The sequence below is a fragment of the Nyctereutes procyonoides genome, unplaced genomic scaffold (genome assembly GCF_905146905.1).
Source record: "Nyctereutes procyonoides isolate TBG_1078 unplaced genomic scaffold, NYPRO_anot_genome, whole genome shotgun sequence".
Lineage (NCBI taxonomy): Eukaryota > Metazoa > Chordata > Mammalia > Carnivora > Canidae > Nyctereutes > Nyctereutes procyonoides.
This window is the reverse complement of record NW_026575040.1, coordinates 23063057-23078315: the sequence shown is the minus strand read 5'-3', so window position 1 is coordinate 23078315 and position 15259 is coordinate 23063057. Positions and strand designations below refer to the sequence as shown.

The 15259-nt window shown below is 37.5% G+C and overlaps 1 protein-coding gene across 1 annotated transcript in view; it reads left to right on the top strand.

The window, feature by feature from the left end:
- TMOD3 (tropomodulin 3) overlaps positions 1–15259 on the top strand; it is an 85432-nt gene that overhangs the window by 37417 nt on the left and 32756 nt on the right. Inside the window, exon 3 of the mRNA XM_055320132.1 lies at positions 2840–2996. Within this exon, the coding sequence (XP_055176107.1) occupies positions 2840–2996 (157 nt within the window). The remainder of the gene's footprint in view (positions 1–2839; positions 2997–15259) is intronic.

Here is a 15259-nt window from a genome sequence, read left to right as displayed (position 1 = left end):
AGAGAAACACCACTGTAATGTATACAGTCTCAGAAGATAGAGAAGAACAGATAGAGGTTGTATATAGTTCCTTGTTATATTTTTTTTTCCTTGTTATATTTTGGAGGACTATTTTACTCTCCTTATGCTTCATTCAATATTTTTATTTGCCAGCTTAGTGCATTTTCTCAAAATGTATGTCTCCAAAGACAGACAGCCAGCCTAGGCAAAAGCCATTTTTTCAGTTTCAAGCTTGGAGTATATCATTACAACAAAATTCTACTGTGATGAAGAAACATATACTTTTTTAGTAGCAGTCATTCTAATGAGCTCTTTACCTGTTTCTTAAGTAATTATGATCTATTAACTTGACTAATGTATACTTCTAATAAAGTATAGTTGTTGATGGGATTATAGCCTCTAAAGCCAAATACCCATCATTTATTTTGTGTTCAAAAACTGTATTTAAGGAGTCTGGATTCCAGCTAACATATCACTTAAAACTTAAATGTTTTACATGGGCTTCAGCATGCAGGTGGAATAGTGCAACTCCATCATTACCACCACGAAAGAGCAGTTTATGCTATTAATGGTGATGGAAAGTAATTTTAATTCATTCGCCTCAACGAGCATTTTCCTTTAAAAGTATCCCCAAAACTTTATTCAGTAAATATTTGGGGGGGGGGAGCAAACAATAGGTTCTGATACTATACTAGGCTTAGGAATACAAGAGTAAGCAAAACAAATGTGGTCTTTGCCCTCACGATGCAGGCTAGTAGGAGTAGGGGGAGGTAGGCATTAATCAAATAATCATGCCATATTAATATAAGAGTATATAATGGGAGGTCTTGGGGGAAATGGAGCGGCAGTCTTAAAAATGAGTAGCCAGGGGCACCTGATTGGCTTAATCAATTAAGTGTCTGCCTTCGGTTCAGGTCATGACCCCAGGGTCCTGGGATTGAGCCCTGAGTCAGGCACCCTGCTCAATGAGGGGCCTGCATCTCCCTCTCCCTCTGACCCTCCCTATTGCTGGTGTTCTTGCTCTTTCACTCTCTCAAATGAATAAATAAAAAAATCTTAACAAAATGAATAAAAAATGATGGACCAAAAATGTTTTTAGAGAAGGCCTCTGGTAGAAGGAAGTGTGTGGCAAGCACAAGAGAAGAATGAGGGCTGGTGTGGCTAGAATGGGGTGGGTGTGTCAGGTGAGGCTAACAGATCAGGGAGTGGGAGTGAGGGATGAGGAGTATAAGACAACTGATCTAGGGAGACCAGTTGAGAAGCTAATGTGATATTCGATGCCAGGTTGATCATAGCTTGAACAACAGTAATGTGTTAGAAACAGAAGAAAACAGATGAATGAGTTTTTTGGGAAGTAAAAATGGGTAGGACTTGATGGTTCATTGGGAATGTATTCTTCATGTGTAGCTCTCTAAAGTTGGTAGGTAGAAATCTTATTATGTTTCTGTAGACAGTTTTGTGTTACAAATACACTCTTAGTGCAGGGTTAAGAACAGACCTTTATGTTTCATATTTATAGGTGAGCTTTCTGTGTAATGCATACCATCACATGAGAATACAAAGGTGAATTTTGTGAAAATTACGGTTCTCAGCAAATAGCCACAGTTGAAGTGCTGTATTTTTTTTTAATTTTTATTTATTTATGATAGTCACACAGTGAGAGAGAGAGAGAGGCAGAGACACAGGCAGAGGGAGAAGCAGGCTCCATGCACTTGGGAGCCTGACGTGGGATTTGATCCCGGGTCTCCAGGATCGCGCCCTGGGCCAAAGGCAAGTGCCAAACCACTGTGCCACCCAGGGATGCCCGAAGTGCTGTATTTTCTAGTTATAAAATGTATATTCCCTATTATTATCTATATAAGATCTCCCTTTATAATGAAAATTATACGGGAGATTCAGCATTATTGCCAACTTTGGGATGTGCTGCAAAAGAAGGCTGGCCCTTTTGTGTGACTTCTCAGGCTGCCTTCCATTTCCAAAGCAAAGGAATATCTAGGAATAGTGAGACAAAGCAATATCACCACTTTGCCTTCTGACAAGCAAAAGGATGGAGTTCATGTTGTCTTATCACTGCTTGTTATTCCTGGACTTGGTGAAAATTCAGAAAATTCTCTTGTAAGAGACAACTTTAATCCATTGCCTCCCACCCTTTTCCCACTCTCAGTCCCTCCAGGCACTCAAAAAGACTACCTACAAAAAAAAAAAAAAAAAAAGACTACCTACATGAAAACCCAGGGACATAGCTCTTGCTTTGAGTACCTCTGGTGTGCCTTGGTGCATGACTAGCAGTGACAGTGGTTGCTGCAAATACATCCTAGTACTGATGTGTACATACTTAAAGAAGTTGAACCTTTTGTGTTTAAACACAAACAAGTGAACATTAATGTCCTGATATCTAACTGTACAACATACATGTTTTTATATTAAAAGGTCTTTACCATGAAATAGAAATCATTATAAAAGAATACAATGTGTATCATTTAAAATTCTTTTGTAATAGAATTATTTTCTGTATATGCATTTATGCTTAGCAGCTATTAATCATTAAGAAAACCTTTTTATGACCATCCAGGATATTAAAAAGTAAATGTATTCTTCTAGTAGAATATTTTCTGAAGAATACAGGTATGTGCTTATTTTAAAAATGAGTGAATTCTGCGTAATAAAGAAAAACTGTGTGTGGAACACTTTTACATTGCTACCCTAAAATCCTCTAATGAAGTGTTGTATGTTTGTGTCACATTCTGGCCTATAATTCTTTCTTAAATGGGTAATCTGTGGAAGCATATGGTGTTGGCATTCTTGGTGGTAATAATGGCTGATTCATTCTCTTTGGCAGAATGCCCTTCTGCCTGCAGGGTTCCGGCAGAAGAACCAGACGTCAAAGTCCGCCACAGGGCCATTTGATAGAGAACACCTCCTTTCATACCTGGAGAAGGAGGCATTGGAGCATAAGGACAGGGAAGACTATGTGCCCTACACTGGAGAAAAAAAAGGTAAACATAGAATTTTGAGGTCATTATTTTATAGCACTTGATTTTTCTTTCTGTAGGTAGGGTAGGTCTGGGGAAATAATGTTCTTACAGATACATCATTAGTAGCCTTAAAGATTTGTGATGCTGTTGACTTGAAAACTTGTTAGGTAATCTGGCACTTTATTTTCATTTTCCATCAATTGGACCAGTAAGTTCCTTTTTAATGATCTGTAAGTGAGGTTTTATTATAGTGATTTTATATATAACCCTGTAGTTCTCTACTGTGACAAATTTAAGAGTGTGCTGAGGTAAAATTTAAAATTTGTGTGTGTTTCAGAATGCAAATGATGTCAAAGCACTGCTCCCCTCTAACTCCTCTCTTTAAGGAGAAATGCCATAAAATAATTCAGGCCATATTTTCAAAGACCCTTTTTTAAAGGCTATCCTACAGCATTCCTGAGTAAATCATAGCCATAAGTGTCAGCGTTTGGTACCCATTACTTTCAGGAGTGTTCTAGTCCAGGTCTCTCCCATTGCAGACGTGGACCTTAGATAAACTCAGTGGAGACTGAGTACAGCTATATGTTTTCAAGTTCTGAATATAAAACAACATGAAGGAGGTTAAGTTTTTCAACTTTCAGTACCGATTGGCCTGAGAAGCCAGAATCTACTTGCACTCTTGTTGAGGGTATCTGTCTGGAGCACTGGAGAATAGTGGCAGTGGTTGCAAGATCTGAAGATTAGCTCTTCTGGCCACTGGTTTTACATCTGAATCCTTGGTTATCCAGACAGGAAGAACAGAGCATAGTGTTTTCTCCTAGTTAGCCTTTAGCTTTTTACTTGGGAAGGAAGCCCTTCTCAAGAATTTGGCCACAGCTCTGTCACATGGCTATCCTTAGTGGCAAGGGAAGCTGGAAAATTCATTTTAGCATTCTAGTCTCTGTAATAGCAGAAATCTAGCAAATGACTTTTGAGTAGGTAATTCATGAGGTCTGCATTGAGCCTTTCAAAAATTATCTCATCCCCAACTCCTCTGCTCTTTCACTAGACCCCACAATTCCCTTATCTCTACTTCACCATCACTACCGTAGCTACTTGTATTAGAGTTCCCCAGAGAAACAGAAGCAGAACCAAAAAGCTGTGTATTGGTGAGGGGATGAGATTTATTTTAAGGAGTTGGCTCATGTGATTATGGAGGCTTTTTAAGTCTGAAATCTATACGATAGGCCAGCAGGCTGAAGACCTAGAGAAGAATTGCAGTTCAGGTTTAAAGGCAGTTGGCCCTAGAATTCCTTTTTGCTCAGAAGAGATCAGTCTTTGTTCTGTTAAGGCCTTCAGCTGATTGGATGAGGCCCACCACATATGGCTTTACTCAAAGTTCACTGATATAAATGTCAGTCTCATTCAAAAAACACCTTCACAGAAACACCCAGAATAATATTTGACCAATGATCTGGGCACCATACCCAGCCACATTGGTTCATAAAGTTCACCATGATACTACCGTTGAAGATGAAAATGTCTTGTCCCTCAGATATTTAGGGCCAAAAAAATGATTGAAAACCAATGCATAGTTTTAAAGTGTGGAAAAATCACAAAGATGAGCAAAAGCACCAGTTCCTTTGTGTTTTTTATAGAAAAGACTACTGGTTATGTTTTCATCTGAATAGCCATACCTGTAACCACCCAGTGTTTATAGTTTCAATTCTGTTTATATAGGAAAACACAATTTTATGAGAATAAATAATTGGTTGATCACCTTTTACTATTATGTGTGTTTCAAGTGAACTTGGAGTATAACTGGTAAGAAGAATAGAGGTAGAAACAGAGGGAGAAATGTGAGAAAAAGAGATGGCAGAAAAAAATGTGGAATATGAGGACAAAAAGAGAAAATAAGAGATGTGAAAGAATGGAGTTTGTCCTAAGCTGACCCAGGAAGCTTCCCAGTATGCTCTTGTTTCATAACAAGAGCAGTTGCCTAGGAAAAGATCTTGGAGGATTAAAGGAAGTAGGAAAGAAGGTAGAGAAGAATTGTGGAAAACAAAATATTAGAGGGGAGAAATGATAGGGGCTTTCCAGGAATATGAGTGACAAGTCAAAAAACACTATCTTCAACTGGAGTGTAATAACTTTTGTTTCCTTTTATAACTTTTTAAAATTTCACCTTATTTTTTAGATTTTGGATGGATATGAAATAAACAAGTAATTGAGTTAAAAAAAGCAAGTAATTTTGCATTCATAATAAGTGGTTTTCTTTTTAAGATTTTATTTATTTTTTTAGATAAGAGTGTGTGCACGTCGGGGGAAAGGGCAGAGGGAGAGGATGAGAGAGAATCTCAAGCAAATTCCTGGCTGGCATGGAGCCTGATGCAGGGCTTGATCTTAGAACCCTGAGATCATGACCTGACCCGAATCAAGTGTCAGGCAGACACTTAACTGCCTGAGTCATCCAGGTTCCCCTCAGTAGTTTTCTTTTTATAATACACTCAGTATTTGCAGGTGGCTCAGTTGGTTAAGTGTCTGATTTCAGCTCAAGTCATGATCTCAGGGTCTTGGGATCAAACCCTGTGTTGGGCTCTGTGCTAAGCAGGGAGTCTGCTTGTCCCTCTGCCCCTACCCTGCCTTGTGTTCTCTCTCTTTCTCTCTGTCTAAAGTAAATAAATAAAATCTTTTATAAAAATACATTCAATATTTTTACTGTTTCTTCTAGCTGTGTATGTTTGTTAAATACTATTTATGGGCAGCTATGATACAGTGACTAAGACTGTGGCATTTTTAAAAATAACAAACATTTTATTGAAGCGTAACATGCTTACAGAAAATGCACAAATCAGAAGGATATCACTTAGTGGATTATATGGTGAGCTCAGCCATGTACCCAGCTGCTTCTTACTCACTTTTTCCCCATCTTCTCAGAGGTAACCATCATCCTAGCTTCTAATATGATAAGTTAATTCTACCTGTTTTGAAATTTCTATAAAAGGAATCATACAGTCTAAATATTTGCATTGCCTACTTCATATGGTTTTTGTGTGGACCAAATTTATTAATGAGTACAGTGAAACCATTGTAAAAATCCTTTACTATGTAGTCACTGGAAAGGATCATACGGTGATGTTATACCAAATGAGGGACTTCCATTTTTCTGTCTGAAGGAGTGGTCTAGAACCAAAGAAATGAGTTTTTGAATTTCAGCAGTCCATAATGGAAGCATATACTACCAGCCTAGATGGAACATAGAGCTATACACTGAATTTGACACTTGGAGAAATAATTTGCCCTGGTCTTTAATATTTCTTACTGACTCTCATTTTGCTTTTCTTTGCCAGGAGTCTTCCTCTGCATTTCTAATATCACACTTCACCCTTAACCTAGCCTAAATTTTTCCCCCGAGTGTCACTTATTTCACAGGTGAACCAGAGCCATGCTGCATGCACTTTGTACACTATACTTAGGTGCACCAGAGAATTCCTTTTGAGCACTGACTCACCCATGTGGGGCTCCTCCCTTCCTTGCCAATCCTCGTGTTCTCCTTGTTGGCCCTTAGGGTAGAGTCATCTATGCTTTTTTTTTTTTTTTCCTTCTCCTTCCTGAGAAGGGAATGGCTTTGGATTTCTTTCCCACAAACCGCATATGCCCTACCTTACCCTGCTTATTACTAAAGGTGAATTTAACCTTTAAAGTTTAGATTATTTTAAACTAAAAACTTCTCATACACTTTCCAAGTTATATATTGACAATTACATTAGCTTTCCAGAAAACTTACTGTAGTCACTTTCCCCTCACTTCCTTCACCTTGCTGAATACCTGATTTCTTTAGAGAAAAGGCAGGCTTCATCCCTCAATAAACTGGAAAGATGGTAATAATAACATGCCTAAATCAACAGGATTTTGTAACTGCCAATGGGCAATTGGTTTCCACTAAATCCAAGATGCAGATGGGCTCTTATTTTTGTATTCATGTCTTATGAGTCTAAACGTCCCTTATATGCACCTGGAAAAGGTGATTTTCCCTACCAACGAAGCTGATATTTGAAATGGGCTGCTTAAGTTAGTAATGCAGATGCTGGTCTCTCCTTTTCAGAACGGTCACTCTGTCTTTTGAATGATTCACTCATTACTCCTTTGGGGGTAAGGAGTTAGCCAGATGGATTATTCATCACTCATATTAAGACCTCCTTTCATGAGAAACTTTCCCTGGATAATCATATCCAGGGAATGAATATTCCTTTCCTTCTGATGTTTTTGTGTATAATTTATATGCTATATTGAATACTGGTATTAATTGTTCCAGAATCATATACTGTGAGGCTCTGTTATTAGTTGTTTATTTAGGATTGGTAAGTCCTCTTGATGAATTGACCATTTGTCATCAGAAAGTGATCTTCTTTACCCCTGGCAAAATATTCTTTACTCTGAAACCTACACTGTTTACTATTAAAACAGCCAATCTTACTTTTCATTAGTACATGGATGGTATATCTTTTCTGTTGTCCCATCAGCTCTTTGTTTCCTTTTTCCTCCTTTTGTTTTTTTCCATGTCTTCCATGCCTCTACTTAACTTTATGAACCTATGGAATGTGATTATATTTATTATGTTTATTATATTTACCTGCTAACTTTACATCTGATTTAGCAATCTAAGTCAGTTATGGGTGGATTATTTTTCCTTCCTTATGGATCAAATTTTCGGGCTTCTTACCGTACTGGTAGTTTTTTTTTTTTAAATAAGATTCAGATGTTATGAATTAACTTGTTGGGTGCTGGATATTTTGGTATTTCTGTAAATATTCATGATTTTCATTCTGGGACATGATTAAGTTACTTGGGAACGATTTGATTTTTAGGGTCTTGTTTTTAAGATTTGTTTGCTGTGACTGGAGCAGATTTCATTGTAGGGCTAATTTTTTCTCTACTACTGGGGAACCCTTCTGAGTTCCCTCCCCAGGGCCCTGTGATTTATGAGGTTTTACAGTCTGGCTGCTGGGAACAGATCTTATTCCCAGCCCTGCATGAGCACAGGCACTATTATCTGGCATCTTCTCAGGTATGTTTTCCTTGGCCTACGTAGTTTCCTCAACCATTTGCCAAGTACTGCTCTGCTGAGGACCTAAAGGCAACCCTCTGTAGATATCCAGATCCTGCAGCTCTCTTCTGTGATATTTTGTCCTGCAGATGCCAACTGCCTTGGTCTGTCAGCTCTGTCTATTCAGTTCAGAATGTTCCCAGGCCCTGCCTGGGTTCCTGCTCCCCGTGCTGCAGCTGGACACTTTCTCCAGGCAGGAAGCTGAGCGGTCAGAGGACTCACTTTGTTTCTCATCTCTCAGGGATCCCTGTCTTTAGTTGCCTGATGATTATTAGTGCCTTGAAAACTTCTTTCATATATTTGTCCATTTTTGGGTTTCAGACATGTGGGTAAATCCTGTCTTTATTATTTCACTTTGGCTAGAAGTAGAAGTCTCCAGAATCATATCTCCCCAAAGTAAAGATCTCTTATTTTCCTTACAGTGTCTTTCTAGTATTCACAAACTCAACTAAACATTTGTTGAATATATGAGTGTTTATTGGTGATCATATTGCAATATTGAGCAGCTATCATGTGTCATCGGGTGAAAACAAAAATGCCTTTCCAGGACCTGCCCTTCATTTTTTAATTTGGTGGACTTGAGGTTGGTGTGCATCTGCTCAATAGGCATATCCCAAAGTCCCTTGGAGATTAAAGTGGCCTAATTGCCTGTTTCTGTTCTGGAACAGGTAGCTTATAAACCAACAAGCAGTAAAATTATCTAGGACCTTTCACCTCTGTAGAAATGTAATAAATAAGAGCCATCTCTGCTTCTTGTTATTATACCTTTTATATGCTCAACAAGGTTGGAAGCTATGACTAAGATAATTCTCAACGTTTGTGGTAGCTATAACAGTATCATAGCAAAAGAGATGAGGACTAGTGGAGAAAGATTCTGGCAATAAAATTGTTAACTCTGGTTAGCAATATCTCTTACTGATTTTGTGACAATAACAAGGGTCTTGGCAAGATCTCCCCACCCCCCCCGCCCCCGCTTAGAGCAAACATGAGTATGGCTCAGTGCCATGCATTTAAATTGCTATTATATGAATTCTTATCTTGGTTTCTTGTATTTCCTTAGCTGTCATTCATAGTTGTGTAAACATTACTGAACTATTTTAACATTCTTAGCAACCAAGAGTCATAATCCTATTTTTGTTTGTTTTGTTCCTTTTGGGGGTGGGTGTGGGGGGCATGTCATTTCATTTGAGATTTTTTTCTGATCTAGTCATTGTTTATTTTCTTACTTTGCTTTAATATAAAAAATAGTAATTTCAGTTTTTAAAAAATTCCAGTTTTGGACTTTTTCTGTGTGAAACAAGGAAAACAAAGTCATTTAGATAGCATGCTGGCTACTGAAGGACAAAAATGAACAGTAATTTCTTCAGACATTATGTTATTTCAGATAAATTCATATATTAATTTGAAGTCAGAGCTTTTTTACCATATTTCAAGGAGAGGAGAAGTACAATTAGATATAGTCCAGGATAACTCATTCTAGTCTTTTCAGAACTCTAATCATATAGATCAGTGGTTATCAATTTGAGTTGATTAAATAGCTCACCTAGGGAGCTTTTTCAAAAATATCCATGCCTAGCCTATATTCATTCCCTGAGTTTAAGGACCACTGTAGAGGTACTTGGGACTATATGGTTTTCAGTCTTCTTGGGTTGTTAGTTTGTTTTGGAAAACTCCATCTCTGTCTCTGTCTCACACACACATGCAAGAAATTCAGGGGAGGGCAGCCTTGGTGGCACAGCGGTTTACTGCCGCCTGCAGCCTAGGGCATGATCCTGGAGACCCTGGACCGAGTCCCACATCAGGCTCCCTGCGTGGTGCCTGCTTCTCCCTCTGCCTGTGTCTCTGCTGCGCGCTCTCTCTCTCTCTCTCTCTCTCTCTCTCTCTGTGTGTGTGTCTCTGTGAATAAATAAATAGATAATCTTTAAAAAAAATTCAGGGGAAATAAAGAATTAATGTGTCTATTATGTTTATAATATACTAGTTCCTTCATATGTGTTAAATCATTTAACCAGAATGAGATGGAGATGATGATTTGAAAAAACAAAAAAGAATCAAGATGATCATAATAAAGTGGAATATTAATCGATTAATAGTTTTATGTAAAAGCAGTATCAAATTTGTTGTATATTTCCATACTCTACAAAAGCAACACCATAAAAAACACCTCTGTTTCTAATAGAAGCCTAACATTTCACTCATTCTGCAAGATATTGAGGGCACAAAACTGAACTATTATAAGGATCTATTATGTTTGTCAACATCTCATAGTCATTAAGATTTTTAGTTTAAATCTGATAAAAGACTGAATTAGGACACATGTTTAGAAAGTCATTTTCTGTTACCTGGAATCAATCCAGTAATTTGCTAATAATGATGTATTTCTCAGAAAACACCTGATTTTGAGTAAGAAGCACAAACCTGCTTTCTGATTCAATATGCCTCAAAAATTATCTTCTTTTTTTATATTTTAGGGAGTGAACATAAATTTCCTTGGGAAGACAGAAAACCCATATTTAATATATCAGCCCCTTAGTGGTTTTTTGAACATCTTTACTGAGATGCAATCCACATCATAAGATTACTCATTTGGAATATCCAATTTAATGGTTTTTAGTATGCTTGCAGAGTTGTGCAACTATTACCACAGTCTTCAGATTAGAACATTTTCATCACCCAAAAAGAAATCACGTACCTACCCATTAGCAGTCAATCTCCGTTCCTCTATTCCCAGCCCTGAGAAACCACTAATCTACTTTGTGTCTCTCTAAATTTGCCTATCTGGACGTTTTGCATAAATAGAATCATACACTATATATTTACAGTGGGCTTCTTTCACTTAATAAAATGTTTTGGGGTTTCAGCCCTGTTGTAGCATGTGTCAGTGCTTCATTTCTTTTTATAGCTGAATCACATTCATTTTATGGATATACCACATTTTGTCCTTTCATCAGTTGATGGTCATTTGGATTGTTTTTACTTTTTAGCTATTATGAATAAAGCTGCTGTGAATATTTGTGTACAAGTTGTTGTGTAGCATGTTTTCACTTCTCTTAGGCTATGCCTAGAAGTGGAATTACTGGGTCATATGGTAACTATGTTTAACAATTTGAAGAACTGCCAAACTGTTTTCCAAAGTGGCTGAACCATTTTCTATTCCCACCAGCAATATATTAGGGTTCCAGTTTCTCCACATCCTTGTCAGCACTTGTTTGTCCTTCTGATTATAGTTCTCCTAGTAGGTGTGAAGTGATAGTGTATTGTGGTTTTGATTTGCATTTCCCTAATGACTAATGATATCAAGTATTTTTTTCATTTGCTGTTAGACATCTGTATATCTTCTTTGGAGAAATGTCTCTTCAAATCTTTTGCCTATTTTAAATTGGGTTTTGAAAAATTACTTTGCTAAGTCCCTTGAGGCAAGGGAAACAAAAGCAAAGATAAACTACTGGGACTACATCAAAGTAAAAAGCTTCTGCATAGCAAAGGAAACAATCAACAAAACTAAAAGGCAACCCACTGAACAGAAGAAGATACTTGCAAATGACATACCTGATGAAGGGTTAGTATCCAAAATGTATAAAGAACTTATATATCTCAACACCCCAAAACCAAATAATCCAGTTAAAAAATGGATAGAAGACATGAGCAGCCATTTCTCCAAAGAAGACATCCAGATGACCAACAGATACATGAAAAGATGCTCATCACTCGTCAGAGAAATAGAAATCAAAACTATAGTCATCTCATACCTGTCAGAATGGCTAAAATCAAAAACACTAGAAACAAAAGTGTTGATGAGGTTGTGGAGAAAAAGGAAACCTCTTGCACTGTTAGTGGGAATGCAAGCTGGTGCAGCCACAGTGGGACACAGTATGGGAGTTCCTTAAAAAGTTAGAACCCTATGATCCAGGATTCATACTACCCGGTATTTACCTGAAGCATACAAAAACACTAATACAAATGGGGTACATGCACCCTTCTGTTTATAGCAGCATTACTTACAATAGCCCAAGTGTTCATCAATAGATGAATAGATAAAGAAGATCTCTCCCTCCCTCCATTCTCTCCCTCTTTCTGAAACACACACAGAGGAATATCAGCCATAAAAAAATGAAATCTTGCCATTTGCAATGACTTGGATGGAGCTAGAGGATATAATGCTAAGTGAAATAAGTCAGTCATGAAAAGACAAATGCCATATGACTTCACTCATATATAGAATTTAAAAAACAGAACAAATTAAGCAAAGGTGGGGGGACCAGAAAAAATGAGAAACAGACTATTATAGAGCAAACTGATGGTTACCAGAAGCAAGGTGGGTAAGGGATGGGTGAAATAGACAATGGGGATTAAGTAGTACACTTGTTATGATGAGCACTGAGTGATTAAAACAAAACATTAAAAAAAGTTATTGATGTTTTATTATCAGGTAGTTGGTTTAATATTGATGAGATTTCAGGATCCCTGGGTGGCTCAGCAGTTTAGCACCTGCCTTTGTCCCAGGGCGTGATCCTGGAGTCCCAGGATCGAGTCCCACATCGGGCTCCCTGCATGGAGCCTGCTTCTCCCTCTGCCTGTGTGTCTCTACCTCTCTCTTTCTCTCTCTCTGTCTCTCATGAATAAAAAAAAAAAATATTTAAAAAAATTGATGAGCTTTCTTTATATATTCTGTATACAAGTTCCTTATCAGGTATATGATCTGAAAAAGATCTACCATTCTGCAGATTTTCCTCTTCACTTTCTTGATGGTATCATTTGCCCCATAAAAGTTTTAAATTTTAGTATAGTTCAATTTATCTGTTTTTCTTTTGTCACGTGTGCTTGTGGTATCATATCTAAAAACCCTTGCCTAATTCTGGGTGGAGGTTTACTCCTACAGCTTATTCTAAGAGTATTATAGTTTTAGCTCTTAAATCTAGACCTATAATCCATTTTGAATTAATATTTCTATATGGTATGAGGTAAGGAGATGGCTTCATTTTTTTGCATGTAGCTATCCAGTTCTCTCAGCACCATTTATTGAAAAGACAGTTCTTTTTCCATTGAATTGTCTTGGTACCCTTGTAGACATTCAGTTGACCATAAACATAAAGGGTTTATTTATTTCTGGACTCTCAGTTCTATTTGATTGATCCAGATGTCTTTCCTTATATACCATAACACTGTCTTTTTTTTTTTTTAGATTTTATTTATTCATGAGAGACACAGAGTTGCAGACAGAGGGAGAGGGAAAAGCAGGCTACCTTTGGGGAGCCTGATGTGGGACTCAATCCCAGGACCCTGGGATCATGACCTGAGCCAAAGGCAGATGCTCAGCCTGCCTCAACTGAGCCACCCAGGTTGCCCCCATAGCACTGTCTTGATTACAGTAACTTTGTATTAAGTTTTGAAATTGGGAAATGTAAGTCCTTCAATTTTGTTCTTTTTCAAGATTATTTGTCCTGGGTCCCTTGGATTTCCATATGAATTTTAGCATTACTTTGTGACTTTCTGCAAAAAAAAAAAAAAGTCAGCTGAGATTTTGAAAGGGATTGTTTAAGTCTATAAATTAATTTGGGGGATCTCCTTAGACTTTGTACTTATAATATTAAACTTCATTTCTGCCTAGTTTATTCTTTCTTATAAAATTAAATCTCGGAGATCCCTGGGTGGCTCAGCGGTTTAGCGCCTGCCCTCCGGTCCAGGGCATGATCCTGGAGTCCCGGGATCGAATCCCACATTGGGCTCCCTGCGTGGAGCCTGCTTCTCCCTCTGCCTGTGTCTCTGTCCCTCTCCCTCCCTCCCCTTCCCTCTCTCTCGCGTGTGTGCGCTCTCTCTCTGATGAAAAATAAAATCTTTTAAAAAAAATTAAATCTCCTTACTATTTTCTATAACTAAACATATATATATATGCATTAAAAGATCATTTTTATAGTGTTAGTATTAAACTAACCATGAAGAAATAGGAAGTAAAAACACAATATTCTATAGTCTAAATACCTCTATATAGAGAGAATTTATTATAAAGAGGAGTGTCAGGTGAAGTACCAAACTATCTCAGGGCTGTATAAAACAGAATTTTATATCACAGGAAAATTTCCATAAGCCCTTTGAAATTTTATTGTTTTGCTTTTTTTTATGATGAAATTCATTTTGTATATGTTTTAAGTATTATCAAAAGTTTACATATGGAAAAATTAGATATGAATAATGCTGCTAATGTAGATGAGGATTACAAAATAAACATTTTAGATTTTTATAATGTTTCAGATTCCATTGGTCCCTAGAATAAGGCATGGACAGCTATTTGATAGCTTGTGTAATTTTGTTTAGTAAGTGAATACCGTAATCTGGTGGTTCTCAACCTTGGCTGTTGTGCATTAGAATCTCAGGAGGGCTTTAAAAATCCAGATGTCTCATATAGCACACCAGACCAATTAAATCAGAATCCCTAGGGTGGGACTTGTTTTAAGAATTGTTTAGGTTCCTCAGGTGAACCCAGTGTGTGGCCAATCTTTACAACCCCCCCCCCCCCCCCCCGCCGCCCCGCCACCATAGACTGTTGAAAATGTGGGTGAGACTGAAAATGTAATTATCCTAAAATGGCAATTAAAGGCATGAATTCTATGCCACTTTAATTATACTGTCAACCATTGAGAAGAGTACTATGGAGTTATCAGGATGTAATGATTTGGATTTACCTTCATCTGTGAACCAATAATAAAAGATTATCTAATAATCATTAGAACTCCAGAATTTGGTACTGAGATCAGTTATAGATTCCATCATATACATAGGTATTTGTTTAAGGGGAAAAGTCCACTGCTTAAAAAAAAATTAGATTTGAAAGCCACCAGTTTATTGAAAGAAGCACTGGATTAAGAGTTTGGGAACCTGTGTTCCAGTATTCAGTCTGCTGTGTAACTTGGAACCAGGGTATTTAAATTATACTTTATAAAATGGTGTAGTTGAACTGGAGATGATCACCAAATTAGTTATTCAACAAATTGACTTGGCTGCTGTGTGCTAGGCAAGGATGTAGCAATAAGTAGAGAACATAAACTATGCCCTTGAAAAGCTCACAGAAGACAGACAAATATGCAGAATGTCTGTGTAGCTATATCAAAATGTTCAGGGAATCAAGGGAGCACAGAGGTGTACTTCATCTGGTTCAATATTGAATACACTCAATAGTTGCCTGTGCAGTAACAATATACAA